This window comes from Nycticebus coucang, chromosome 3 (assembly GCF_027406575.1).
Source record: "Nycticebus coucang isolate mNycCou1 chromosome 3, mNycCou1.pri, whole genome shotgun sequence".
In the NCBI taxonomy this organism is placed as follows: Eukaryota; Metazoa; Chordata; class Mammalia; order Primates; family Lorisidae; genus Nycticebus; species Nycticebus coucang.
Window position 1 is genome coordinate 12,319,867 of NC_069782.1, and position 26,854 is coordinate 12,346,720.

General features: G+C 37.9%; 1 protein-coding gene and 1 pseudogene across 28 annotated transcripts in view; one reads left to right on the forward strand and one right to left on the reverse strand.

Moving 5' to 3' along the window:
- The window catches only part of RBFOX2 (RNA binding fox-1 homolog 2), a 310,217-nt gene that overhangs the window by 215,398 nt on the left and 67,965 nt on the right, over window positions 1-26,854 (forward strand). For all 28 annotated transcript variants that reach the window (XR_008378936.1, XM_053585209.1, XM_053585211.1 and 25 more), the window contains one exon: window positions 17,932-18,156. Coding sequence is in view for 27 of the 28 variants with exons in the window: in XM_053585209.1 (XP_053441184.1) it covers window positions 17,932-18,156 (225 nt within the window). In the remaining variant the exon portion in view is untranslated. The remainder of the gene's footprint in view (window positions 1-17,931; window positions 18,157-26,854) is intronic.
- Window positions 25,674-26,384, reverse strand: LOC128581894 (cytochrome b5-like; annotated as a pseudogene).

The window sequence follows — 26,854 nt, forward strand, 5'->3', positions numbered from 1 at the left end:
TTTATCCTGCATCGTAATTTCACATGTCATCTCAAATTGACCATCAGTGGCTACCTTTAGCACCATGTGTAAAGGAGATCGTGAGACATTTGAAAAGGATTCCCCGATCTTAGCAGAATGATACTCAAGCAGAAATTTGGTGGTTCCAAGTGCACAGAGGAATATGTACAAGGTGTCTGCTATCCACACAATACATGGCCATTTCCTAGCTTACCAGGAATAACAAGGCTTCACTCATGAAGAGAATCTTAAGTCCTAAAACATCCCCTGTCTAATGAACCTACCTCTAAAGACTGTTTTGAACAAGAGTATCTGTTACCTTTAAAGAAATCCTACAACTTTTAGTTTCCTCGCAAACCATTGTTACGGAAGAAAGTTGTTCCTTGAAGCAAACTTAGAACCCCTTCCATAAAACCTTACCTTCTTGAGGGAAGAAATGTGAAAGGCTACAGCTTTGGCTTACGTTTCTAAGGTTTATGCTATTTCTCTCCCCTTGCTCTTGATGATAGAAGTTACATTAAGCATAAGATAGATGATACAGGCTTTAATGCTTATTTAGCTTTTTCTTTACATAAGCTCTACTTTCCCCTCTCACGTTTCTATAACCCACTTTTGGCTAAATTTGAGAAATGCTTGCTAATTTTCTTAGAGCCTTATCCCCCAGGATAAGATCAGAACAGTTTGACTCTTTGGCATAATTTAGATTCCTGAAATGTAACTTAGTGTTGAGGTTTTACAGTTTGGCTTAGTATTTCATATTTTACATGGGGAGCATTTGGGCAGGGTAAGAAAGAAACCAAAAGTATTGGCTTCTTTAGAGTAGCTCTTAGCCGTTTTGGGCAGAGGAACAGATAAACTACTTGAGGACATTTTATTGACTCTGATACAGAAGAAAATACTTGGTTTCATGTGGTAATATGCCTAATGTTTCTTTTTCTTCTTTTTTACAAACTATATTCTATCCCTGGATTAAAGTAACTTTATCATAGACTCATAGATTCTTAGAACTAAAGTGAACTTTATCTTACAAATCAGGATATAGATCCAGTGAGAGGAAGTGAGTTGTCCAAGGCCATACATATAGCATGGTAACAGCAGAACTGGAAGCTAGAATTTATTTTTCCATAGTATTTCTGGTGTTCTTTCTACAGTCGAAACATCCTTCAAGAAATTTGGACTCACCCACCCCACCCACCCCCAGCCCTGGGTGGGGGAAAAAAAAAAAAAGAAATTTGGACCTTTTACAAAAGATATTTAGTGGGTTAAAGTATCAGGTCCTTAAGCTCCTTGTTACTGAAAGGGAAAAATCTTAAAATGAAGAAAAAATTAAACTCAAGTATCTTGGGCTTTTCTTTTTTTATTTTAGAGACAGAGTCTCATTATGTTGCCCTTGGTAGAGTGCTGTTGCATCCCAGCTCACAGCAACTCTTGGGCTTAAGCCTTAAGACAAGATTCTCTTGTCTCAGCCTCCCAAGTAGCTAGGACCACAGGAGCCCACCACAATGCCCAGATATTTTTTGTTGTAGTTGTCATTGTTGTTTAGCTGGCCTGGGCTGGGTTTGAACCCATCAGCCTTGGTATATGTGGCTTTCGCCGTAACCACTGTGCTATGGACGCCACTGCAGCTGCCATTCTTTACTGGAAAATTATTATTATTATTATTTTGGGGGGCCAGGGCTGGGTTTGAACCCACCACCTCCGGTATATGGGGCCAGCGCCCTACTCCTTGAGCTACAGGCACCACCCTAGGAAAATTATTTTTTAATGAAGCTTAATAGTCTAGTTGATTTGGTAATGGTAATAATGAAGTTCCAGGTAAGGAAGATTGTAAGTGGGGAGAAGAAATAGATATGCTCCCTCCCCCTTTAAGTATACTTGAAGTTTTGTTTTTGTTTTGAGCATTGACTAGACTTTATAAGAAATACAGAGTGAAATCTGGGAATGTTCTCATTACTAAGCAGCCATTAAAGTATAGATGGTGTCTTTTTGGTGTTCTTAATAGCTAGTTTCAGATACCTACATTTTAGTATGCTTCCTTTCTTAAGTTGAACATTCTGTCTTACTTTGAGACAGGTTTCCCTATTCAGTAATAACAGCCTGTTTATAATTAGCTTTTTATCTTTTAAGAGACAGGGTCTCCTTCTGTCACCCAGACTGAAGTGCAATGACGAAAGCTCATTATAACTTTGAACTCCTGGTCTCAAGCAGTCCTCTTGCCTCAGCCTCCCAAAGAGTAGCTGGGACTGCAGGTGCAGGTCACCATGCCAACTAATTTTGTTTTTATTTTTTATTTTTATAGAGACAGGATCTTACTGTGTTGTCCAGGCTGATCTGGAACCCCTGGGCTCAAATGATCCTCCTGCCTCAGCCTCCCAAAGTGCTCGGATTACAGGCAGGAGCTGCTGTGCCAGCCTTATAATAGCTTTTTTGATGGCTTCTTCTATCATAGGACTCTAATTTCTTCTGTAGATTTGTCCCATGATAAAAGGATTAAATGTTGCAATCACTGGCTTATATTTCATTGCCATTCTTGACTGGAGGATCATAGTCCATGGCATGCCATATGGATCCATCTGCTTAGAGATCACTGGGGCAATAGGGATTATCTTCCTTCCATTAGACTGCATTCTGATCTTGGCCACCATTGCATTCACGAAGAAGGAGGGAGGTGAAAAATAAAGCATCCTACTGGTAAATACTTGATTTCTTTTGTTTCTGAGAGTGGTAAGACCATGACAAATCTTTTTTGTTTGGAAGAATTTAAAATGTTTAGCATTTAGCGCTCAGTATACTTGTAGATGGTACTTGGGCTGTGACTGACAGCATACATTTATTTACTTCTGGTACTTCTCTGAGTTGCTTTGCTTCCTGTAATCTAAATGCTCCTAATTTATTAAAGCCATAAGTATAAGGGTAGTTTCAAGAATTGTAAACACTTCTTATTTTCCTTTTAACCTTCTCTAATTTGCTTTTTAAACATCTTGTGTTAATTCAAGAGTTATTTTAAAGAAACGTAGATGTTTTAGTCGATTAACTTTTCTCACATTTGTAAAGGAACCTGGAATTCCAGAGCTTACATATGGTTGAAATTGTTTGCAAAAAATAAATCATGGTGTCTAGGTCAAGTTGATTGATGTTTTCAGTTGCCTCCAAACTCTCGTCAGACTTTACTGAAATAACTATAGAAGTACAGAAAGAAATAAATCAGTAATAGCAAGTAGACAAGGGTAAAGTGATATTAAACAAATTCTTGGAAAAGCTAAAGCAAGTGAGGACCAATGGATGGATGAAATGGAGGATAAACAGAAGCTTAGCAGTGAAACAAAGGAGGCTGCTTGTGGTATGGAAGCCAGTCTACCCAGCAGGGACCCTCAAGGGCTCTCTGAGCAGAAGTGAAGAAGGGACAGAAAACACAGGATTCAGTGTTTATATAGGGCAGGGGTCCTCAAACTGCGGCCCGCGGGCCACATGAGACTGTATGATTTTATTTGTTCCCATTTTGTTTTTTTACTTCAAAATGCATGCAGTGTGCATAGGAATTTGTTCATAGTTTTGTTTTGTTGTTTTTTTTTTAACTATAGTCTGGCCCTCCAATGCTCTGAGGGACAGTGAATTAGCCCCCTGTTTAAAAGTTTGAGGACGCCTGATATAGGGGATAACTCAACTATATGGCATTGCAGGAGCATTTCCAACCCCTTCCCACTGGCATCTACTTACTGCACTCTTAACAAAGGAAAAACGAAACAGAAAACCATGATTATTTGTCTCTAGAGAAGTTGATCAAAATGTTTGGGGGAAATTTAATTGTTTTTATATTTGATATTGGCACTCCTTCCTTTAGTCTGATATTTAGGAGGTAGGGGCAGGACATTCTAAATAATGTCCTGACAGCTAACACTAAAATAACATGCTGTTTCCTGTCCCACATTGAGTTCCCAGTTGGAATTTTAATTCCAGGGAGACACCTAATCAGAAAGCAGGTTAGCAGAGGAAACCCATACCTGCTAACCAAGCTCTCAACCTGCACCACCAGCGCGTGAGGATCTTGAGAATTCTGAGGGGAACTTTCATGAAAAAGACCAGAAGAAAGAAGCTGACCCCTGACCCCTAGGGGGGCAAGAGATAATGAAAGGAAAAGAATTAACTTTAAAGAAATCTTTTAATTAGTATACTCAGAAATCCTAGAAGAAAATGTATTCCTAAGACCAGTCATTGATGTAATGAAGAGAGAACAGTTAGAGAATGCGAAAGAAGATTAAGAACGTGATTGTCAAAAGCAAACCTGAAGCAGAAGAAGAAAAAAATAGCATTGGAGATATTTCCCACAGTATAGAGGTTTAAGACACCAAGATGGAAAACACAAGAGACAAGACAGAGAGACTATGTCTGTCCTTAGCTCACATTCTCTAGAAAACAGCCTGAGACAAAAATCTTAACCTCCTAACACTTTATTGGAGAGTACAGTCTCAGGAAATTTATAACAGGTGTTGCTGATTGTTTGGAAGTCTTTAGGGGAGGTTGTGTAGAACTATTTGCTTCTCTGGTCAGTCCCTCCAAAGAGGGTGTGGAGAGGTGTTTTATCTGATGGTTGCCTTCCATCTTATCTCCTCCCCCTTTTGGTCAAAGTTTGCAAGATAGTTAACTCACTGGACCTCTTCCTTTAGTTGGTCTCAGAGTGGGAGGCCAGGCCCTACACTGGGTGTGCAGATCAGAGCTGTACAAGGAGGTGTGTTATCAAAGCCTATGATGGTCCAAGAAGTTATTAACCCCTAGTGGCAGCCTCTGACATTGTAACCTTTGCCTAATAAGAAACTATTAAAAGAAGATCACTCCTTAAAGGACTGACAGAGGGAAAAACAGGAGACTGGTGCTTTTCTTCCTAAGCCCTTCTGTGCCTATTTCATTTGCTATTGTGGGCATGTATTAATTTGATAAAAATTAAAATGAAAAATGAATTACCAAAACACCCTAGAAATAATTATCAAAGATCTTTTAGAATCCATTTTTTAAAAGAAAGGACTTCATGTTTGTTTCCACAGCTTAACAGATACAAAGAAACATGATACGATTCTTTAAGATACTACCATTGGGGGGCCACAAGCCAGCCTGCTGACTCAAGAAGCTGTAGGAAGAAAAATTGTATCTGTCTCTTTCCTTTTACTGGTTTGCTGGCTGGTTGGGGATTAATTGTTGTTGACTTACAATGTTACTAAAATAAACTTTTTAACATAAAAAAAGCAAGAACTTCAAATATTAAAAGATAAAATCTAATTAATTTGTGTCAGGATAATTTTATTTGATTTGTAGAATTGATCCTTTCTCCATTCCCACTTTTTCCTGACAAACACCTTGTGCAGTTTGACCTCATTAGCATATGGTCTTCTACTACTCCCTCATACCCATAAGTCCTTCGAAGTTTGTAGTATCCTTCTAACTGATCTCCCCTTCCTCATGTCATTAGTTGTCCTTTATAACAGGTTTTGATGTCTTCCTGTGCTACCACATCATTTGGGTTGTAACTTTTTTAAGTGACAAAAGTTTGTAGTTATTTATATATTCTACTAGGTTATAGTATCTTCTGTTTCTTTAACAAATACTTGAGAACATCTAAGGCGATCAAAGGTGATCACTGGGAATAGAAAAATGAATTAGACCTGGACAATTACTTCCCATCAAAGAGTTCATGTTCTGCAAAAACAACAGATACGTAAATAAATAATTGTAATAGAATATAAGTACTAAATAATACTAGATAAAGTTTTAAGTATTAAGAGGGTAGGTGGAGGGAATGGTTCTCCGCGTCCCCCGCCTCCCCCCAATTGGGACGAATCAGAAATCTCTAGGGAGGAGTAGATGCTAGAACTATATATTAAAGATTGTGTACAAATTAGTCAGATGGGTAGAAAGAAAATGACTTCTTAAGCAGAAAGAATAGTGGGTACAAAAAAAAAACAAAAAAAAAAAACTGGAGGGTGAAGCAGCACAAGGGGTTGTTCAGGATTCCACACACAGAAGAGTACCTCCTGGGCGGAGCCATTGTAACCTCTCAGGTGGATTATGATAGTGTCCTAACCAGTCTACCAGCTTTTGCCTTTGCCAAGTGATCCATTTAAAACCTAAGCCCTTCTGCGGTGACCACACCACTTCCCTTTTCAAAACTTTTCGAGTGTAAAAGCCAAAATCCCTACAGTAGCCATGACCTTTACAAGATTTCTGCTGACGTCACTCTTTCCCCACTGCCACCTTGCTCACTTCATCTCCTGCCACTCTGTTCCCTGCTTATCCAGTCTAATCTCCAGGACACCTAGATCTGCTTGTTTCTACTTCTTAGAATGAGCTGAGTGTATTTCATCTCTGGGCATTTGCATTTGTGTTCCCTTTGTCTGGAGTAGCTTCCATGCAAATACACACTTGGCTTGTTACCTTAATTCTGAAAGAATCCGATCAAATGTTATCTTCCCTGGCTGCCTTGTAGAAAAATAGAAATCCCCTATCCCTCCAGCCCTAACATTACCATACCCTCTTTCTTTATTTTTCTCCATGACACACCATCTGTTTATTGTTTTGCTTACCTGTTTATTATGTGTCTCTCCTTGCTAGAATGTAAACTCTGTATGGGCAGGAACTTTAATCACTATTGTTTCCTCTGTGGTACAATGGAATGTCTGGCACTCGATTGGTACTCTGCAAATATTTAATGTCAAGAATCAAAGCTAAATAGCTGAAGTACGTAAGGAGCATGACTTCCATGTAGAGGTGGTTAGACTTGAGACTAGACATTGGGAATCTAGGATATTAATATAAGGATTAATTAGCAGTATCAGATTTAGGTTTTATTTTAGAAAAACCATTCTTGCAGCTTCTTAGTTGAGACTTAGAAGAAAAGTGAACTGTTGAAAGATTATTTGGATAGCTTGGATGAGAGACTCCTTTTTCTTTTCATTTCTAATAGCACTTATTGAGGATTCTGACATGTGGCCTTTTATTACATATTTTAATAGAACTATAATAGCTCATTTTATGAGGTAAATATTTATGAATGATTATATTGTGGAAAGCTTCCTGCAGAGTCGATAAGTTATTAAGAACTCCTATCTTTTTATAGGCTTATACTGCAAAAGCAAGTATTCAGCAACTTGATTAATGCAATTTAGTAAGCATTTTCTTTTTTTTTTTTGTAGAGACAGAGTCTCACTGTACCGCCCTCGGTAGAGTGCCGTAGCGTCACACGGCTCACAGCAACCTCTAACTCTTGAGCTTACCCGATTCTCTTGCCTCAGCCTCCCGAGCAGCTGGGACTACAGGCGCCTGCCACAACGCCCGGCTATTTTTTTTGTTGTGGTTTGGCCGGGGCTGGGTTTGAACCCGCCACCCTCAGCATATGGGGCCGGCACCCTACTCACTGAGCCACAGGTGCCGCCCCAGTAAGCATTTTCTAAAGAGCAACTGCTGTGTGCTCATTATCACTTTGTTTGGTGAGGAAGCTATGATGAAGAAGTTTATAATTCAGTCCTTGGTCAACTTAGGCACTTTACCTGTGAAATGATTAAAGAAAATACAAGCCACTATGTAACCATGGTTGTAGACAAAATGCAGTTTGGGCGGTGCCTGTGGCTCAGTGAGTAGGGTGTCAGTCCCATATACCGAGGGTGGCAGGTTCAAACTGGCCCTGGACAAACTGCAACAAAAAATAGCTGGGCGTTGTGGTGGACCCCTGTAGTCCCAGCTGCTTGGGAGGCTGAGGCAAGAGAATCGCCTAAGCCCAGGAGTTGGAGGTTGCTGTGAGCTGTGATGCCACAGCTATCTACCAAGGGTGATAAAGTGAGACTCTGTCTCACAAATAAAAAAAAAAAAAAATGCAGTTTTGTTTTGGAAAGTGAGTAGGGAAAATTTTTGTCTGTTACTATATGTGTATTATCTTAATTTTCCATTTTAAAGCTGTGGACTACAGTAGTATGCCAGAACTGAAATCTGTAATGCATAATTAAATATTTTATGATTCAGAAGGTACTATAAAACCATGCCAATTTTTATTCTGAACCTGAGTTACAACTGTTCTTCAGGATGTTCTAGTTTAGCATATGGAAGATACAAACTTAATTGTCCTTGAAGACAAAGAGTAAATTAATTTAAATTTGTAGTGAAAAATTTGGTTGAGAAAAAGAATAATCATCCGTGGATTGTATGTCGCTAATTACATCGAATAGAATAGACATCCAACAATTAATTGTCTGTAGGGACCTTCCAAGGTAGCTGAATTAGAGTAGTTCTTGTGGTCTCTTGTTGCCGGGGCAAGAGACAATTCATGGATATTTGGTTATAAATATTGCTTTAAAGCATAATAGAAAAAAGCTTTTAAGAAGTTAGAGACATTAAGACTATTACAGGTTTGTCATTTTTAACCTAATAGATTAGTGGTTTGAGTGACAGTAGTCCTGAAATATTTATTTTCCTGTTTAAATATTCATTGCTGTGAGATAGCAAAACTCAGCTTCAGGGGAGCGATTAGTCTGGCTTTTCTCTCTTAAGAGAAAGTATGGGGTGTGTTTTGAAGACAAGTGATTTGAAGGCAAGTTTGAGATTTTCTGTTGGCAAATCTCTAACTGCCTTTTACATATACTAGCTTCTGTTATTTATTTTTGCATGGATGTAGAATAATTGTATTGCCTGTTTTTTAATTTATTTAATTAATTTATTTTATTAATCGTCTGTTTTCAAGAGCTCACAATACACTAGTTACCCTCCCACTGTCCATCTCCCCTTCACGTGGCTGAAGCACACTGGGACTTTGGGGCCTGGTTTTTAGTAGGTACAGCCATTCTAAAGGAAAGATCATTATGAGCCTGACTTTGACTAGATTTGCATTTGGGGAGAACAACTAGTTTTTACTCTCTTATCTGTAGGTTCCCTATAAGAAGATAATCCTCTAGCTTTTAAAGAAACTTGGATTTATAGCTACTGTGTTAGTTCCTCTTATAGCTTTTGCCCTCTCTAGCCTTTGTCCCCCTTCTACAGGTATAGATAGATGCTTCAGGGCATTTTCTGGAGGTGTGCTGCCACTGTAATTCTATCCCATTCTGCCAGCCAAACCTCTAAAACGGTGTTCAAAGTGTGGTACTCAAACTACATATACCAAAAAGGACTAGGGCCCTGCCCCAATCCACTAAATCCTAATCCATGGGGAAAGGATCTTGACATTAGCATTTTAAAAATTGTTGCCTGAATGGTTTGTTATACACAGTGAAATACTGGCATCTCTGCTGTCAAGGAGCAAGGTAAAGATGAGTCTGTGGATCTGGTGAGGTAGGTATTAAGAAGGAAGGGGTCAATGATCCTATTGTTGAGACTACTGCAAAAATACATGTGTCCCTCACTCCTTACTTGAAATTAGAAAGCACTTTCTCTTAAATTTAACATTTCATTGGTAATAGATTTTTGTTACCATAACCATTATTACATAGTAATTAAATCTGTTCTTGTGAGCTCCCTTGAGATTCTACCCATCCATTAAGTTCTAAACAACAAAGTAAAAAATGAACTTTTAGAATTCAACCTAAATATAAATATTGGAGACTATTGGAGAATTCATGTATAGATTTTTCCTTTCAATTTCAAATTTATCTATAAACATCTTATGGCTCCAGGTAGAATTTATTGTAAAAGAGAAAATACCTAATGCTTTCTGTTCTGGGTATTCAGATTTAAAACTTTCTTGAGATGAGAAAAGGAAAACGCTTTTATTCTACAGCTTTCCCCCTAGGTCAGTGGTTCTCAACCTGTGGTTCTCAACCTGTTCTCAACCTTTAATACAGGAACTGTATTAAAGGGCCAAGGCATTAGAAAGGATGAGAACCATTGCCCTAGGTTATTATGTAGTTTGAAGGGGGGGAAAAAAAAAACAGTACAAGGTAAAGGTAACTTGGCTGTATAGACTTACACACACACACACACACACACACACACACAAAGAAGAAGAAAGAAAGAAAATCCAGACTATTTTAGATATCAAAGGAAGATTTTTGGGTAGCACTGTTAAATTGTAGGTAAGTTAACAATCTAGAATGATTTTGCTTTAAGTCTAGGAAATGAGCTTTGTTTTGTCTTTGTGTTTACCCATTTTATTCTTCTGAATTTCTTAGTTTATGGGTCTTAAACAGTTTAATTTTTTTAAAATCGATCCTAGATAATTTTAAATCCAGTATTCTTAATCTTTCTGTGATAATAATTTTATAGCTATTTTTTTCCTTTTGTCACTGATGTTTGGGCAGAAGTCACTTCTTTTAGTACCAGATTTGAAAAGAATGGCAGGCCTGGGGCAGCGCCTGGGGCTCAGTGAGTAGGGCGCTGGCCCCATATGCCGAGGGTGGCGGGTTCAAACCCAGCCCTGGCCAAACTGCAACAAAAAAATAGCTGGGCGTTGTGGTGGGTGCCTGTAGTCCCAGCTGCTCGGGAGGCTGAGGCAAGAGAATCGCGTAAGCCCAAGAGTTAGAGTTTGCTGTGATCCGTGTGACGCCACGGCACTCTACCCGAGGGCGGTACAGTGAGACTCTTGTCTCTACAAAAAAAAAAAAAAAAAAGAATGGCAGGCCTTAGGGTACTCTCTGTTTGCAGGTAGAGCTTGAAATCTGAGCCTATTGAAGCAAATCCCAGGGAGAAAAGAGGGTATAATTTGTAAAATACTTAAAAGTAAAGTTTTTTTTCTACTATAATTCTAGGGAATTAATTTCCATTTATATATAGTTCTAAAAAAATGCTTAGTGACATTGTCAGTGGTGATAAACTGGGTGCGAATATGGTCTACCTAAATAAATGATTCTTTTTATGATGGTGTGCACAAAATTATATTAATCTGTTTATATTCATGATCCATTCTGATCATATATGTAAATGGGAGTTGGGAAACTTTTAGGATTACAGCCTGTTGATTAGAAGCATTACAATAGCAGATTGTGTACATGAGTGGGACTCAAGAGTACCAAACAAAAAACTAGAATGAAGTTGAAAAATAAATGAGAAGATATAAACAAAAATATACCCTTCTCTTTCCAAGATTAAGTGGACTTTAATTTTCCTAGAAAAATGAAGATAATTATATTTGGGGCCATTCTTTCTATGTTCTTTTCTAAGAAAATAACTTTTTTATGCAGAGCTTTATTTTTAACACCAATAACGTCAATTAGTTTACACACCTCTCTTGCCTTCTAAATTTGTCCTATAAGAGCAAGAATTTATTTTTGCCCTCTTGCTTGTCCCTCTGTTAAAGACTAGCATGTTGTAGGTGCTTAAATGTTAACACATAATAGATTCTAATCAGAAAGTTTCAATAGAAACAGGGAATATACTAAAGAAACAATAAAAGTTTCACTTTCTTTCAGTTAATTTTCACAACAGTCCTCTTAGGTCAACAATTCATTTTGCAGAGGAAGAAACAGGCTAGCAGATAAGATAATTCGTCAATATCTGGGTAAGAAGTATAGTTGGATTTAAACTCAGGTCAGCCTTCCGGGTTCATGCTATTCTGCTTTATTCTACCTCCCATGAAAGCTTGGGAGAAAACATGTAGTTAGATCTAAAAACTATTTGAAAATCACCCATAGGTAGGTGATAGTTGAAGCTCTCAGGCTGCTGTCTATGGGTAAGGGAATGAACAATGAAAGGGTATCTATGTGATGAGAACTGTTATAATTATGGTGGTGGTACTGTAAGCTCTCCTTATCTGGGTTCTACATCCATGAATTCTACATTGCAGATTGAAAATATTAGGGGAAATGGATGGTTGGGTCTCTACTGACCATGTACAGTGCCCCTCCCCCCCCAGTATTTTCTAAACAGTACAGCATAGGAGTTATTTACATAGCATTTATATCATGTTCGATATTATAAGTAATCTAGAGATGATTTAAAGTATTATATATGGGAGGGTGTACATAGATTGTATATAAACATTATACCATTTTATATCAGGAACTTGAGCAATCCTGAATTTTTGTATGGGGGATGTCCTAGATCAGTACATCCCCCACAGATACCAAGGGATGACTATATTTGAATGAAAACATTGAGCATATTTCACATTATACACCAGAAGGCCACATACATATCTGTGATTTAAAGGAGAATCACTATTAATCTAGAAATTAATAGTTACATCTGATTTTCACTCAGAGCAGGTCAGCATTCTTCAAGATGAAAAGAAATCATGTGAATAAAAATCACATGTGTAGTTTGTGCATGCTTTCCTTTCCTAAGGGCACAGCACTGCTTCTGCTTGCCCACCCCATACCCTTCTACGGTTTGTTATCTGCCCATTTATTTCATTATGTGTTACTCTTTGTTATGCTTTCTACTCTAGCCAAATAAAGCAATTGCTGTAGTGTGTACACATGTGACTTTTTATCTTAGTCTTCCTTTATTTAATAAATGTTCCCTTAACACTTCATATTTATTAGGTACCACGTGGGATTCTACATTGAACAAGACAGTCTCCACCCACCATAATGAAGCTTTTCATCTAGTATGGAAGTTAAAACATATTTAGATTAGTTTTGTTAAATTCTAATGTCTTGCACATTAGTGGTACAAGCTAAATACTATGACAATATAGAGAGGGAAGGAATACTTTTAACTGGAAATGGGAGAAAGACTGCCAGATTAAGGAAAAGATACCTATTCTGTCTAACCTTGTGGACTACAAGAGAAAGTTAACAATCTATTCTCTCAAATGAGATATACTAGAGCAGCTTAGCCTGTGATAATAGAATCAAAACATTTTTATATAAACATAGAGATGAATTCATGCCTAGAAATAACCATGTGAACTATTATCTTATAGTTTTTCTGGGGGCTGTTGTACTTCTCTACTGAACTTAGAACTTTGGAAGATGGCCTTGAAATTTAATAGAAATATGAAACCTTTTAACATTTTTACTACTAATAATATTCACTTGGGGGGCAATGTGTAGGCATTGCAGAGTATTTGAGAAAAAATGTGAAATCACTCCTATTCCAATTTCATTCCCTTATATACACAAAATTGTTTTTACATTTTTAACAAAAAATGTTTTTAAAGTGAGTAACAAAATAATCCATCAAAGATTTCTTCTTGACCTCCCAACAGAGGTTCACATTGGCCTTCTAGGAAAACAGACTCTGCCTGGCTTGCATTTCTGTGAATCGCCTGGTGCCTAGGCTACAAGCAGGTCAAATGTTTTTACTTTCTCCCCATCTCTCACTGCGATCTGCTATGTTTATTCAATTGGCGGCGCCTGCTCTGTCAAGACTACCCTATGGGGGAATTCATACCTGGTACTTGTGTGCCAGCATCTCATTCCCAGGAGAGTGGAAGCTGGAGTAAGAGCTGGGAGGAGTGACATCAGAACCTGAGAAGAGTCCCCTTTAGCCATGCTGATCTTTGAAAACTGTCTTTTAGGGCGGCGCCTGTGGCTCAGTGAGTAGGGCGCTGGCCCCATATGCCGAGGGTGGCGGGTTCAAACCCGGCCCCGGCCAAACTGCAACAACAACAACAAAAAAATAGCCGGGCGTTGTGGCGGGCGCCTGTAGTCCCAGCTACTCGGGAGGCTGAGGCAAGAGAATCGCGTAAGCCCAAGAGTTAGAGGTTGCTGTGAGCCGTGTGACGCCACGGCACTCTACCAAGGGCGGTACAGTGAGACTCTGTCTCTAAAAAAAAAAAAAAAAAAAAGAAAACTGTCTTAACTGTCTTTTAGCCTTTACCAGTTATTTAGTAGATATTTCCTGTGGATTCCTGAAAGATTCTGTTTATACCTAGAGTTGTAATATAGATCAGTAGAGAACTTTGGTGTTCTTTATTTCATTTACTAATTCACCCAAATTTGAATTCTTTTCTCTTTCATATTTGTCTTCAGGCTAGTAAATCCAGTGAGGGCTTCTGAAGCATTGTGTTTTATATGGCCAGATAGATGCAGATAAATAAAACACTAAATTATTTCAAGGAGGAGAAGAAGAGAATTACAGGAATACCTCTGTAAATTGATCACCCAAGGGACTGTAACCAACTGGTCAATATACAGAAGTGGTCAATATAAGGAACTAGGCTTATTGTACTGATGTGTACAAGTGCATGTCTGGTCTATGACAATTAGGTCAACTTAAGGAGATGGTCAATGTAGGGAGGTAGCCTACTATGGAGGTTTTATTTTATCTTTCCTCCCAACCTAGAGATAATGAAAAAAAAGTTATGTAGTGATGGATGACAAAGATATATATTTTTTTCCCCTCAAAAATTTTATGGGTAAAAAAATTGAAGGTTTTCATGGTACATTTTCTGAGAACTAAGCAAAGGGAAAATTTTTACATAAAGCAGTTTTTAGTACCAGGTAGAAATGATTCTTTCATACTAGAGCCACCTAAATTTTGAGGTTGTTTAATTTTTAAGTGGAAGACAATTATGAATTTTTGTCTGTAAATAGGTTACTGTCATTTTCTTCTTTTCTTTCTTTTATTTTTTGTAGAGATGAAGTCTTGCTGTGTTGTACATGCTGGTTTCAAACTTCTGGCCTCAAGCGATCCTCCTGTCTTGGTTTTCCATAGTGTTAGGATTACAGGCTTGAGCCACTGTGCCCAGCCAACCATTTACCTTTCTTTCCTTTCTTTTTTTTTAAATACATATTTGCTTTTATTTTCATTTTTATTTCAGAATATTACAGGGATACAAATGTTTTGGTTACATGAATTACATTTGTACTGTTTGAGTCAAAGTTATAAGTGTACCCATCACCTGGATAATATGCATTGTATGTGTTAGGTGTGAATTTGCCCCTCCCGTCCTATCCCCTCTCACCTGTTTGCTTTCCACTGAGTTTTACCAGCAAACATGCACATTGGTGTTGATTGATTAGTTCCGGTTTAATAGTGAGTACATGTGGTGTTTGTTTTTCTGTTCTTGACATACTTCATTAGAAGAATGGTCTCCAGTTCCCTCCATGTTGTTACAAAAGGTACTAGTTTACGATTTTTTTTTTTAATGGCTGAGTAGTATTATATGGTATACATATACCACATTTTATTAATCCACTCGTGTATTGATGGGCACTTGGGCACTTTGCAATTGTGAATTGTGCTGGAAAAAGAAGTTAGAGTATCCTTGTCCTTTGGGTAAAATGACTTGTTTTCCTTTGCATAAATACCAGTAGTGGGATTGCTAGATCAAATGGTAGGTCTGCTTTTACCCTGTTTCCCCGAAAATAAGACATCTCCGAAAATAAGACCTCCTTACAGGAAAGATAAGACGTCCCCTGAAAATAAGACCTAGCGCATCTTTGGGAGCACACCTTAAAATAAGACACTGTCTTATTTTCTGGGAAACAGGGTAGTTCTTTTGGGTATCTCCATATGACTTTCTGTAGAGGTTGTACAATTTGCAGTCCACCAACAGTGTATAAGAGTTCTTTCTTTCTGCATCCACGCTAGCATTTGGGATTTTTTGATAAAAACTATTCTCACTGGAGTGAGATAACACCTTATTGTGGTTTTGATTTGCATTTTCCTGATGATTAGAGATGTGGAACATTTTTTCCATATGTTTAATAGCCAATCTTATGTTTATGTCTTTTGCCCACTTTTTTATGGGGTTGTTTGATTTTTTTCTTGCTGATTTGCTTGAGTTCTTTATAGATTCTTGTTATTGGGCCTTTATTGGGTATATCACATGCAAATTATTTTCTCTCATTCTGTAGGTTATTTATTTGCCCTATTGATTATTTCCTTGGCTGTGCAGAAGCTTTTTAATTTAATCAGGTCCTATTTCTTAATTTTTGTTGTTGCTATAATTGTTTTGGGGGTCTTCTTCATAAATTCTTTGCCTGGGCAATGTTGTAAAAGTTTTTGCAGGTAGTGCCTGTGGCTCAGTGAGTAGGGCGCTGGTCCTATATACTGAGGGTAGTGGGTTCAAACCTGGTCCCAGCCAAAATGCAATGAAGAAAAAAAAAAGTTTTTGCAACATTTTCTTAAGAGCACAATAATTCAGTGCTTCAGCACATTGGCTTCCCTGTATTGATTATGTACCATATATACTTTTTGTCACTCTTTTTAATGTGAAAAACAACACATTGTAGGTTTTGTTAGAAAAATAATACATGCTTATTATTGGGGCACAAGGAAACTTTTGGAGGTTTTGGATGGATGTGTGGTAATGGTTTCATGAGAGTATATGTGTATATCTCGTAATTTAGTAGATTATTTATAATACTATAAATACGGATACAGATTATTGTATGACAATTATACCTTGATAAAACTTAAAAATTTTTGTTGCTAATTTGATGATGTGAAATTTTTTTATATAATATGCATTACCATGACTATTAGTGAAGTTGAGCATTTTTATTGTATTAGCTGTTTGTATTTTATCTTCTGCGAATTGTTCGGTTATATCCTTTGCCTCTTTTTCTCTTGAAGGGTGTGTGTGTGTGTGACTTATCAGTTGGTATAATCCACTCTGGCACTAGTGGTAATAACCCAGTATCTGTCTTACTTGTGCTAATATTTTTCTCCTAGTTGATTTTTCTTCTGACTTTAAAGTCCATTTCTCTTTTTCTCCCCTTTGTTTTCCCCTCCTTCTCTTCTGCCTTCTCTACCAACTATTTCCAAAAAAAAAAAAAAGAGTGGCCCAAGATTTTACAGACTTGTGTATCTTCAGTCAAACAATAACTTTTCTTCTTATGGAATAAAATGAGAGGTCAGGAAATCATTTGTTGAGAAGAGAGGGCTTTTCTTTTTTCTTTTTTTTTTTTTTTTTTTTTGAGACAGAGTCTCATTTTATTGCCCTGGGGTAGAGTGCTGTGACTTCATAGATACAACCTTCAAACTCTTGGGCACAAGCAATCCTCTTGCCTTAGCCTCCTGAGTACCTGGGACTACAGGTGCCAGCCACAACACCTGGCTAGTTTTAGAGATGAGGTCTTGCTCTTGCTCATGCTGGGCTGTTGCTCAGGCTGGTCTTGAATTCCTGACCTCAAGCAGGCCACCTGCCTCAGCTTCCCAGAGTGCTAGGATTACACACATGAGCCACTGTGCTCAGCCTGTGAAGGCTTTATAAAATCTGTAATACAAAAATTAAACTGCTCTTTTGTATCTCAAGTTGAAGACAGAACAGAAGTGAAAGAGAGGCTATGGGGGCCAAAATGACCCCTAATAGTTTATCACAGTTACGGCACATTCTTTATTGATATTTTAGGTGTCATGCTGGATCCCAGACAAGCATCTGGGAATGGATGTTATATGGAGGGGTATTCCACTATATTGTTAGCCTTATATGGTAGTAGTATTTCTTTTTGGTCTAGAAAGTTTTTAATTGGGTATTTTGAAAGAAAGCAAAGTTTTTTGTTTGTTTGCTTGTTAACCTGGTAACCAAGACTGAACTAAATATTTTCCTTGATACTGAAAATTTAATTTTTTAACAATATACTTTCTTCTGAAATCAATGTCCTAAAATCTGGAGGTCTATGTTGTCTGGTTTTGAAACTTTAATTTGTAGGGTATCGCCTGTGGCTCAAGGAGTAGGGCGCCGGCCCCATATGCCAGATGTGGTGGGTTCAAACCCATCCCCGGCCAAAAACTGCAACAAAAAGAAAAAAAAAAAAAAGAAACTTTAATTTGTAATATTATTCTACCAATTTGCTATGAATTGTAATTTTAAGGAAATTAATTTGTTTCCCATTGTATTTTTCTTAAGAATTGGTAAAGAATTAGAGAGTATCTTAAAATACTAATGGTCCAAACTAATTTCAGTGCTTACAGCTTATCTTGTGTAAGATAAGCTTTTTTTAAAAAAAGCTTCTGACTTTTTTTTTCTTTAAACTTGGTTTAAAAAAATAAACCACCCTAAAAAATAATTATGTAGCAGGGATTGAAAGTCACTTTTTCTCCTTTTCTCTTTCTCGTGGTTTGTTTTAGGGTAACCAGGAGCCAACAACAACTCCTGACGCAATGGTTCAGCCTTTTACTACCATCCCATTTCCACCACCTCCACAGAATGGAATTCCCACAGAATATGGAGTGCCACACACTCAGGACTATGCCGGCCAGACCAGTGAGCATAACCTGACACTCTACGGAAGTACACAAGCCCATGGAGAGCAGAGCAGCAACTCACCCAGCACACAGAATGGATCTCTTACGGTATGTGAATGAAGGGGTGGAAAATGGAAGGATGCATGTCAATCATATTGAAATTTTCACCTTAATCTTAAGACCTGATAGCCCTTCGAATTAATTTAGCATTTACATTTTATTACATAGCATTAATGTAATTTCAGTTCCACTCCAAGTATTGTAATTAGAAGATACGATTTAATACTGAAACTCACAGTCACTGTCCAGGAGCTTTTAGTCTAGAGATGAGACAGACAATGTAACAACGTGAGTGTAGTGGTGAAAGTAAATTCAGGAGGATTTTCAGCTTCACCAGTAACCTTCATTTTGCAAAATCTTATGGTCTGTGCTTCCTCCTCACGATGCTTGGTCTCTTGGCTTTTGTACTCTCCCTATTTTCCTGCCAAGCACTGAGTGTTTGGCTGCTTCCTTCTCTGTTCGACTTTTAAATGGTACAGTACTCCAAGTTTGGGTCCTTTTCCTCTTACTTTATATTCTCCTATATATGATTATATTAACAGACTCATTTAGTTGCTCAAGCAAAACCCTAGAAGTCATTTTTTCTTTATTTCCTTCACGTCTACATCTAATCTGTTAGCAAGTCTTGACAATTGTAGCTGTAACATTTACTACTTTAGCCTCTTCTCTACATCTTACTACTACGGATGGAAGAAATTAACTTTCCTGCTAGATTGCTTAGGTTTGAGTACCAATACAGCCTCTCCTAAGCTGTATAACTTTAGGCTAGTTATTTAATCTTTCTCTGCATTGGTTTGCTGTAAAATGAAGATAATAGTACCTACCTCAAGAGGTTGTTAGGAGATTTAAGAAAGTTTAATTTCTATAAGGTGTTTGTCACCGTCATTACCACTCTAGTCTAAACCTCATTGCTTGCTTATTACCTGTATTACATGTACCACTGCTTGACTTAGTTATTCTCCCCTTAGCAGCCAAGATGGTTTTGTTTTCTTTTTTTTCCTTTTTTTTTTTTATTGTTAAATCATAGCTGTGTACATTAGTGCAATCGCCTGTACCCATTCTAAGATGCACCATAGATGTGGCCCCACCCATTACCCTCCCTCCACCAAGTTTTGTTTTCTAATGTAAATCATACTGTTTTTCTGCTTAACTCTTCTTGTGGTTTTGTTTGTTTGTTTTTGTTTTTTTTTTGGTAGAGACAGAGTCTCACTTTACGGCCCTCGGTAGAGTGCCATGACATCACAGGACTCACAGCAACCTCTAGTTCTTGGGCTTGCACGATTCTCTTGCCTCAGCCTCCCGAGCAGCTGGGACTACAAGCGCCTGCCACAGCGCCCGGCTATTTTTTCATTGCAGTTTGGCCGGGACTGGGTTTGAACCTGCCACCCTCGGTAAATGGGGCCGGCGCCCTACTCACTGAGCCACAGGTGCCGCCCCTGTTTGTTTGTTTTTAAGACAGAGTCTCACTCTGTGGCCCTGGGTAAAGTGCTATGGCATCATCATAGCTCACAGCAACCTCAAACTCTTGGGCTCAAGCCTCAAACCCTTGCCTCGGTTTTTCTATTTTTAGTAGAGATGGGAGTCCCGCTCTTGCTCAAGGCGGTCTCAAACTTCTGAACTCAAGCAATCCACTGGCCTTGGCCTCCCAGAGTACCAGGATTATGGGCGTGAGCCACCGTGCCTGATATCCTACTTAACTCTTACTAGTTCCCTAACACAATTATAATAAAATCCAAACTCTGTATTTGGTTTACCGGTTCCTAACCCCAGCCTACCTCTTTATTTTATTTTATTTTAGAGACGGAGTCTCGCTTTATCGCCCTTGGTAGAGTGCTGTGGCATCATAGCTCACAGCAACCTCCAACTCCTGGGCTTAGGCAAGTCTCTTGCCTCAGCCTCCCAAGTAGCTGGGACTACAGGTGCCCACCACAACGCCCGGCTATTTTTTGTTGCAGTTTGGCTAGGGCCGGGTTCGAACCCCCCACCCTTGGTATATGGGGCCGGCACTCTACCCACTGAGCCACTGGTGCCGCCCCCAGCCTACCTCTTTAATATCATATCTTACTACTAACTTGCTAAAGTAAAGGAAATATCATAAATTGACAAGAGGTATATATCATGTATATTTCAACAACATGTGAAATTATATTGTCTATGGGATTATGTGGCGTATTTCTAGGTAAATAGAAGTGTTTATAGTCTGCATAGAAAGAACACCTGTCTTTAGTTTTTAGATTTATTTTTTCCTCTCTTTTATCTGATTATCAGAAGGAGAAATTTATTCCAACTTTAAGCCACTTGGTAATGTTTACTTTCAAATAAAGTCATTTTTTAATTTTTGGGACAGGATCTGTCACTTAGGCTAGAGTGCAGTGGGGCGAACATAGTTCACTGCAGCCTTGAACTCCTGGGGTCAAGTAATAATGCCTCCTCAGCCTCCTGAGTAGCTAGAACTAAAAGCATACACTGCCGCACCTAGTTTCTTACCAGTGTTGCCCAGGCTGATCTCAAACTCCTGGCCTTAAGCAGTCCTTCTACCTCAGCCTCTCAGAATGCTAGAATTATGGACATAAACCACTATGCCCAGCCCCAAATTAAGTCTGAAGAGTAGAAGTTTCTGTTGCATGAAGACGGATTCAATCTATAAACGCTGTCGATGTTTTTAAATTAGGTATTGAACCACAAATCTCTTCTTTCCTTGAAAGTATGTTATTTTTCCAGTGTTAATTATATGTAAATACATAATTTTATGTTTCATAAATAAATGGACTAACAATAGATAATTTATTTGAAGAGTCTAGTCATGATAGGTAACAAATGAGGCTTTCCAAAGCATTATTTTCTAGAATCATGAATATATAAGCTGCTATATTAGCTGTATTTCCAGGTAACTCTCAAATAATCATGAATTCACAGACCTACCAAAATAACTATTTCAACTAAAGAAATGAAAAAGAAGAAATAAAATATTTGAATCTTTTCAAGGTATTTTAATTACTGGAATTATTTCTATACTAGTTATTAGTCTATTTTTATATATTTTTTCTATTTTTATTCTCGATTTCCTTTCAGTTTTGGTAATTTGTGACCTGGGAATTTGTCTGTTTCATCCACATTGTCAGTTTTGTTGGTATAAAGTTATTTATAATAATCTCACATCCTTTTAATTTCTATAGGGTCTGTACTGATAGCCCCACTTTCATTCTTGGTTTGGTAATTTATGTCTTCTCTCTTTTTTTCTTGATCAGTCTATCTAAGGTCTATTAGTTTTGCAGATTTTTCCAGAAAGTCAGCTTTTGATTTTTGTCATTTTTTTGTTTTATATATTATTGATTTCCACTCAGGTCTTTATTATTTGCTTTCCTGTACTTGGTTTGGGTTTGATTTGGACTTTTTTCCCCTCTTTTGTCAAGTTGGAAGCTTAGGTGATTAATTAAATTTAATTTTAATTAATTAAATTTTCTTTCTGTATTTAAAACTATGAATTTTCCTTAATGATTCCTTTTAGCTATATCTCATAAAATGTGAGCTTCTGTGTTTTCATTTTTGTTTCATTCAATACATTTTTTTTTTTTTTTTTTATTGTGGTTTTTGACCGGTGCTGGGTTTGAACCCGCCACCTCCGGCATATGGGACCGGCGCCCTACTCCTTGAGCCACAGGCACGGTCCTCAATACATTTTTGAAAATTTCATTATGGTTTCTTTTTTGATCCTGGGTTACATAGAAGTATGTTGTTTTATGTCTAAATGTTTGGAGATCTCTGAAATTTCTAATTTTTGTTGTTGTTGATTTATAATTTAATTCCCTGAGAACTTATTATGATTTTAATTTTTAAAAATTTATTGAGACTTGTTTTATGGTTTAAGAGATGGTCTATTTCGCAGAAGAATGTTCCTAACCAATTGCTTCTTTTATCAGTATGAAGTGTCCCTCTTCTCTGTTACTATTTCTTTTTTTTTTTTTTTTTTGTCCAGGGTCAGGTTTGAACCCACTACCTCCAGTATATGGGGCCAGCGCCCTACTCCTTTGAGCCACAGGCACCACCAACTGTTACTATTTCTTGTCTTAAGTCTGTTTTATCTGATATTAATGTAACCATGTCAAACCTCTTAGGTTTTACACAGCATACCTTTTCCATTGTTTTGTTTCAAGTGCTTTGAATCTGAAGTATATTTCTTGTTTAAAAGTGCAGCTGGATCTTGCTGCTTTATCCAGTTCGAGAATTTCTATCTTTTTATTGGAGCATTAAGTCTATTTATAATTTTAATATAGGTAACTCTTTTTTTAATTATTTTTTGTTTGCATTGTTATTCTTGTATTTTCTTAGTGCTTGGTCAAGGGATTGCATCTGACTTAACAGAACATACTGATGGTTGTGTATGTGTGCCTTCCTGCGTGTGTGTGTTTGCATGTGTTACTCTGGTAAAATACAGCAATTTTGCCCCATTGTAGCTTCATTCCACACACTCCTTTGTGCTGTTATCATTATATACCTGTATATATTAGAAATACAACAACACAGCATGATAATTATAGTTTTAAACAATCTTACAGGATTATTTCTTATTATTAAAGACTTAATTTTTTAGAGCAATTTTAGGTTCACAGCAAATTGAGAGGAAGATACAGACATATGTCATATACTCTCTCCTTCTGTACACCCATAGCCTCTCCCGCTATCAATATCCCCCGCCAGAATGGTGCATTTGTGACAATTGATAAACCATATTGATACATTATTATTGCCTAAAGTCCATAGTTTACATTGGAGTTCATTCTTGGTGTTGTATATCCTGTGGGAATGTAGAAATATATGACGTATTTGCCATTATAGTATCATGAGAATAGTTCATTTTCCCTAAAAATCCTCTGTGCTCTGCTTATTCATCCTCCTGCTCTTCTCCCTACCCCACTGTAACCACTGATCTTTTTATTGTCATGATAGTTTTGCCTTTTCCAGAATGTCATATAATTGGAACCATATAGTATGTGTAGCTTTTTTAGATTGCCTTCTTTCACTTAGTAATATGCATTTAAGTTTCCAATGTGTTGTCGTCTTTATTTAATTTTATTTATTTATTTTTTTGCAGTTTTTGGCCAGGGCTGGGTTTGAACCCGCCACCTCCGGCATATGGGGCCGGTGCCCTACTCCTTTGAGCCACAGGTGCCGCCCCTATTTATTTATTTTTGAGACCGAGTTTCACTCAGTTGCCTTTGCTAGAGTGCAGTGGCACAAGCTAGCTCAATGCAACCTTCAACTTCTGGGCTAAAAGGATCTTCCTGGCTTGGCTTCCCAAGTAGCTGGGACTATAGGCACATGCCACTGTGTTGGGCTCATTTTTTCTATTTTCAGGAGCGATGGGGACTCCCTCTTGCTCAGTTTGGTCTTGAACTCTGACCTCAGGTTATCTTCCTGCTTCGGCCATCATGTCTTTTCATGGCTTGACAGCTTATTTCTTTTTAGTGCCGAATGACATTCCATAGTCTGCACCAGTTTTATTTAGCCACTGATTTACTCAACAGCACCTTGCTTGCTTCTAAATTTTAGTAGTTATGAATTATAAGCTGCTATAAACATTCATGTGCAGGGTTTTTTGTGCCCCTAAGTTTTTAACTCCTTTGAGTAAATACCAAAGAGCACTGTTACTGGATCATATGATAAGAGTATGTTTAGTTTCATAAGAAACCACAAATAGTCTTCCAAAGTGGAAAACTATTTAACATTCCTATGAGCATGAGTGAGAGTTCCTGTTGCTCCAAATCCTCACAGGCATTTAGTATTTCCAGTGTTCTGGATTTGGCCATTCCAATACGTATTGGAATCTCATTATTGTTTTAATTTGCATTTCGTGATGGTGATGTAGCATCTTTTCATGTGGTTATTTGCCTTCTATGTACCTTTTTTGGTGAAGTGTCAAGGTCTTTGTGTTGTTTTTTGAATCAGGTCATTTGTTTTTATTATTGTTGAGTTTTAGAGTTCTCTGGTTTTTTTTTCTTTCTTTTAACAAGTGTTATAATTTATTTTGAAATTCAAATTAGCTCATTAACTTTCAGTAACAAAAATAGTCAAAGGGTAACACATGCCATTGATTATTAAAAATCTATACTCTGTAAGAATCAAATTCCTTTCCAATGTGTTATTTCTGAAGAACTCATTGGTCAGCTCACTTACCCTTACCGCTGGAAACACAAACAGTCATGCTAATGACAGTTACTTACAGTCTAATACAGTCATCCCTCAAGTTTCAACACGTAAAAGGAATAAAGCACGGATGATGACAGTGCATAAGGCAGAACGTAGTACGTGGGAAATAAGATGACTAGATCAACCCACAAGTTCCCATGAGGAGATGAGCACGGCCGTAGCAGAATCCCTCACCACTCACCAAAAATCAGATTCCAGATGTCCCACAATCTACTTCAAATCTGCTTTTATAAATTATGGTATCAGTATTTCCTTCCAAGGGTACATAAGCAGTGTTCCTTCTCTGAGGAATTCTTAAAACTTCAGGACCTATAAAACTGAGAGCCTTTTGGGGATGGTATTTTTAAGCTAAGAAAATGGACAATTGTGATATCCTCTCTTAGTTCACAGGGTTTTGTTTATGTTGCTGGTGTTTTCCTGTCAAAGAAGATATGAAGTCTCACAGATCTTTTTATCATCTATTTCAAATGAAGTAACTCCTAGAAATCTTTAAGCTATAATTCTCAAGCCTTTCTTGACTTCCTTGAAAAAAGAAACTACATTGGAAACATGCAATACTTGGTTATTCAATTCAAGGAGACCTTCGAGGCTGCTCCCTTACCTCAAGTCATGCAGGCTCCTTGGGTCTGAATGAATAACACTTTAAATAATTCTTCTAAATAATCAGAGGTTCTAAATGTTAAAGACAATTACAGGCTGAGCATGGTGTAATCCTAGCACTCTGGGAGGAGGATCGTTTGAGCTCAGGAGTTTAAGACCACCCTAAGCAAGAGCCCATCTCTAAAATTAGCTGGGCTTTGTAGCGGTCACCTGTAGTCCAAACTACTCAGGAGGCTGAGACAAGAGGATTGTGTGAGCCCCAGAGTTTGAGGTTGCAGTGATCTGTGATGATACCATTCCATTCTATAGCCCAGGTGACAGAGTGAGACTGTCTTCAAAAAAAAAAAAAAGATAATTATATACCAAACAGACAGGCAAACATGGTAGCATATTTTAAAAGCCAGATAATATTTTTTAAAGATCATACTTAAATAATAAGTAAATTACATAGTAGAGAAACATCAAAATAAAGTTGGTAAATAGAAAGGCACATGAGAAGTTTAAGAGTAGAAAGGTTAGAACAGTTCTATTTTTTTTTTTTTTTTTTTTTTTGTAGAGACAGAGTCTCACTTTATGGCCCTCGGTAGAGTGCCGTGGCCTCACACAGCCTCACAGCAACCTCCAACTCCTGGGCTTAAGCGAGTCTCTTGCCTCAGCCTCCAGAGTAGCTGGGACTACAGGCGCCCGCCACAACACCCGGCTAAGAACAGTTCTATTTCTAATGCAGGAAAGGTTAACAGACATCGCAAATTATTTTTTCAGGTGAAGGTTTTGGTCAGTTGAAGTACAATCATTTTTGAGTTGGCTTCTGAGAAGGTGTTTAGTCTCCTGCCACATAGAGGTGATACATCAGGGCTACGACCAGCGCTAAGATGGCAGGGATCACCCAGTTAGAATTGACAGTACTAATAAGAGTTTCTGAAGGCTTGGTAAATTTTGATCTGTCATCTGGATGAAGCTCCCCAGTGATATACATCTTGGATAATTCCTGAGATCCGTATAGAGTACCCGACATCCTTAAAGTTTTCAGTAGCATCACCTCCAGCGAGTTCCCTTAGCATTTCTTCCCCACCAGGATGCTTTTCCAGAAATATGGTCAAATTGTACACTGTGTGGTGCAGGATCAGCCAGGTGCTTTTGGTTTGGTTGTGCTTCTGAATTTCTTTTTTTTTTGAGACAGAGTTTCACCTTATGGCCCTCAGTAGAGTGCCATGGCATCACACAGCTCACAGCAACCTCCAACTCCTGGGCTTAAGCAATTCTCTTGCCTCAGCCTCCCAAGTAGCTGGGACTACAGGTGCCCGCCACAACGCCCGGCTATTTTTTTGTTGTAGTTCGGCCGGGGCCGCGTTTGAACCCGCCACCCTCGGTATATGGGGCCAGCACCTTACCGACTGAGCTAAAGGTGCTGCCCTTCTGAATCTCTTCTAAGGTTTGTCCTTCACCTCTTTGTCAGACTGCTCAGCCATCTCAGCATGTGGTAAGCCAATCCCCTAGAGTTCTTTGTATATTTTAGATAACAGTCCTTTATCAGATAATATCATTGTAAATATTTTTTTTTCCAGTCTATGACATCATTTCAGTCTCTTGACAAGATTAAAAATCTTATCTTTGTAAAAGAAATTTACCATTTCGAGTGATCTTCGTATCTTCCTATGGAGCCAAGTCTAATGTCATTTCTAATGTCATTTCCTTTCAGCCCGCAGGACTTGTATTAGTATTTTCTTTAGGGTAGACCTGCTTAAAATAGGTAACTCTGTTTTTGTTTATGTGGGAATGTCTGTTTTTGTGTGTTCATTTTTGAAGGATAGTTTTATTAGCTGTAGAATTCTTGGATGATGGTTTCTTCCCCCATCCGTGCTTTAACTAAGTCACTCCATTGCTCACACCTATGGGAGTCAGCTGATTCTGTTGAGAAGTCAACTATTCATTGTATTGT